The sequence below is a fragment of the Sinocyclocheilus anshuiensis genome, unplaced genomic scaffold (genome assembly GCF_001515605.1).
Source record: "Sinocyclocheilus anshuiensis isolate Anshui unplaced genomic scaffold, SAMN03320099.WGS_v1.1 scaffold230, whole genome shotgun sequence".
Lineage (NCBI taxonomy): Eukaryota > Metazoa > Chordata > Actinopteri > Cypriniformes > Cyprinidae > Sinocyclocheilus > Sinocyclocheilus anshuiensis.
The window spans coordinates 770,318-773,503 of NW_015546034.1; the positions used below are offsets into that span (position 1 = coordinate 770,318).

The following is a 3,186-nucleotide window of genomic DNA, read 5'->3' on the forward strand; positions in this document are numbered from 1 at the left end:
CCTACAGCCCGCAGGTATGTGCGCGCGATTCCGTTTCTAAAACGCTAACGTTAATTCAGTGACCTTGATCTGCCGCCTGCTTCATGTGACCCATAGAGGGGTTTTAAACAGTCGTTAGATATATAAAATACATTTCTCTAGCACTATATTAGCCGATATGATTAAGCAGGCTAAATATGGGGCGATTAATAATCAAAAGCGGAGAGTTTACTGTCCACACCAAAATCTCTAATTAGTGGATACAGTTACATAGTTGAGCTACATTTAATTATATAGATGTGCATGATTGTTCATAGGACCGTTGTTTAAACAGTCCGTCACTAAGTTTTAGTACTTCTAAATTCAGCATTGGTTGTACAGTCCTAAACCGATTTCACAGCAAAAGGTAATAGTTAGGGACAATAGCCGATAAATCAGTGTTAACAAGGGGGCCAGAGCCCCCTATGGGGACCTCAGCAAACTTCAATAGGGCCTCAAGGTGACTTAAAATGTTTTTAATTAAAATGTTAATTAAAAAAGTGTGATTTCTAAACCTGGAAGAGTCATGTAAATTTATCAAATATTAAAGCCACATGTATCATGATTATTTATTTTCTAGCTCTAATATGTCTGGTAGAAATTGATGATAAAAATATTTTACACAAATATTGATATTTAATATTTTTGTGGTCAGTAGGGGACCATGGGGTCAAAAAGGTTGAAAACCACTGTGATAGATGGTGCTTTGAGTAAAAACATTATGTAGTCATAGTGAACAAAAATAAATATCAGGTTAACTTGCTTGTAAACTTTCTTCAGGGCTTGAGGTCAAATATACCGTCTGAATCCCCTACCATCTTCTTTGCCACCCCAACTAAACTGGTGTCTGAGTCAAATGCTCCAGTGGAGTATATGGGTGCCAACAAGGTTCCAGATCTCCAGAGGATATTTCAGGTGTGTATATGATGTATTAAGCTATGCAGCTTAGTTAAAGGGATATAAATGAAAATTGTCATCATTTACTCATCCTTAGATGATCATTCCAAACCTATATGACTTATTTTCTTCTATTGAACATAAAAGAAGATACTTTGAAGAATGTTAGTAACCAAACAGTTTCAGTTCCCATTGACTTCTGGTGTGTAGATTAAAAATACAAGGGAATTAAAGCGTAGGTAAGTTTTGGTTACCAACATTCTTCAGAATATAATCTTTTGTGTTGTGCAGAAGAAAATAAGTCACGCAAGTTTGGAATGTCACGAGGGTGAGTAAATAATGACAGAATTTTCAATTTTGGGTGAACTAATGAATTTGAATAAACAATGAATATGAAGCATACATTATAATTCTTCCCTCTCTTTTCTCCTCAACTTGTTTTTTCCTCTTTTTTTCCATCCAGGCCTCCGAAGAGATTCCTGTTCATCTGAAACGAGGTGTTTCAGACAGACTCTTGTACAGGACCACTATGGCACTGACAGTCGGGGGAGCTCTCTACTGTCTCGTAGCTCTTTATATAGCAGCACAGCCCAAAAACAAATGAACTGTACCCAGCCTATTTTCATCAACTCACATCATCAGCATTGAAATAACATTTGCGATGTGTAACTTTGTTGTATTTATTATGAACATTATTAGCAAAATGCCTCCCAGCATCAATCACTATGAACAGACACTCTGCCCTGACAAAGCTTTTTACTGAACAATGCCATTTTACTTGTGTGTCCTGTATCAGATCTGGGATGTTGTTAGTTGTGTTTATTAGAACAGTGGTTCTCAATTTTTGTAATTCCAAGGCCCCAAAAGTCAGTATTTCATGCCCCCCCCCAACCCACACAATTGTCATTTTTTCTTGTGCTGAAATGACAACAAAAACATGCATGTTTTTAAACCTTTTTATTTAAAGGAACTAGGGGGATAATTATTAATTTCAGTGTTATACAATTGTTAATTTAATGTGGTGTAGTGTAAATTTCCATTTTTTTAATCTAGAACATACTTTTAAAAATAAAGGTTCCAACGGGAGGGTTTTCACAACAATACCATACAAAAGCCATTTTTGGTTCCACAAAGAACATTTAAGTGAACAGTTCTTAAAAGAATGTTTTTTCTTAGTGTGAAGAACACCTTAAGTGCAATGTAAAGTTTCCATGAATGTTAGTTTCTTCACAGAACCACTGATGCCACTAAAGAACCTTTATTTTCTAAGAGTGTAATAAATATGCGCAAAAAAAATATTTATATATATATATATATATATAACCTTAATAATTTGCTAAATAATACATTTAAATAGTTAAATTAAACTATTTTAAATATGTTGAGACATTTTGCAGTTTACTGAGAACCACTGGTTGAGAACCACTGTAGTCCTAACAAACAGTAAACCCTTCACTCTCAGCCCCATTTATACCTCATCAGCACAGGATGGTTTAAAGCAGATGTGTGATGGCTGAGAGATAGTGATAATCATTGTTTGGTAATGATTGACAAATGTGAGGCTGAGAAGAGGATAAGAAAAAATAGGGTGAGAGCTCTCACTTTTCAGTAGTGTTGATTGGAGTGTTTGTTACACACTCTGGCATGTTAAGTGTGCCTCTGGGAAGCCCGACTACGAGAAATCTATAGGAAGGGCTTTAACACTTGTAGAGGATGTGCAGAATATTCCGGAAATGTGGAACCATACTTTAAGGTCATTTCACAGTTTTGGATATATTTAATGCACTTAAGGACATGAAATGCTGCTGTGCCTCTCATGCACCACTTTCCCAAGCAATGCGTATGTGTAAAGTGAAACAAAAACTGTTTGTTTGTGAAATAGACATTAATTTCATTCATGTTTTGGCCCTCTGAGATGTACATATTTAATTTAAAAGAACCAAATTAAAGATCATGACCTTTTGACATCTGTGCTTCTTATAGGGGACCTATTATGCACAAATCACTCTTATAAGGTGTTTGAACACAGTTGTGTGGCTGCAGTGTGTGAAAACAACCGGGTAAAAATCCACCCATTCAATTTTTTATAATCCCAATAAATCATAAAGTCTCTCAGAACAAGCGATTCCAGATTTTTCCCCATAGATATGTATAGCTAGATGCACTATTAGCGGCATAAGCCGTCCACCATATTGCAATGTCTGTGAACCCTCAAGAGCAAGTTGCCGGTGCATCTGCACTGCAACTGTAGTTATACACATGACATGTATG

At 36.0% G+C, this 3,186-nt stretch overlaps 1 protein-coding gene across 1 annotated transcript; it reads left to right on the top strand.

The window, feature by feature from the left end:
• Positions 1–2: 2 nt before the first annotated feature.
• LOC107698794 (cytochrome c oxidase subunit 7A-related protein, mitochondrial-like) lies at positions 3–2,952 on the top strand (the record flags this gene model as incomplete). The annotated part of the gene is made up of 3 exons (XM_016499898.1): positions 3–14; positions 799–933; positions 1,379–2,952. Coding segments are annotated over 3 exons (288 nt in total), but the record flags the coding sequence as incomplete, so codon positions are not given.
• Between the last annotated feature and the right edge of the window lie 234 nt (positions 2,953–3,186).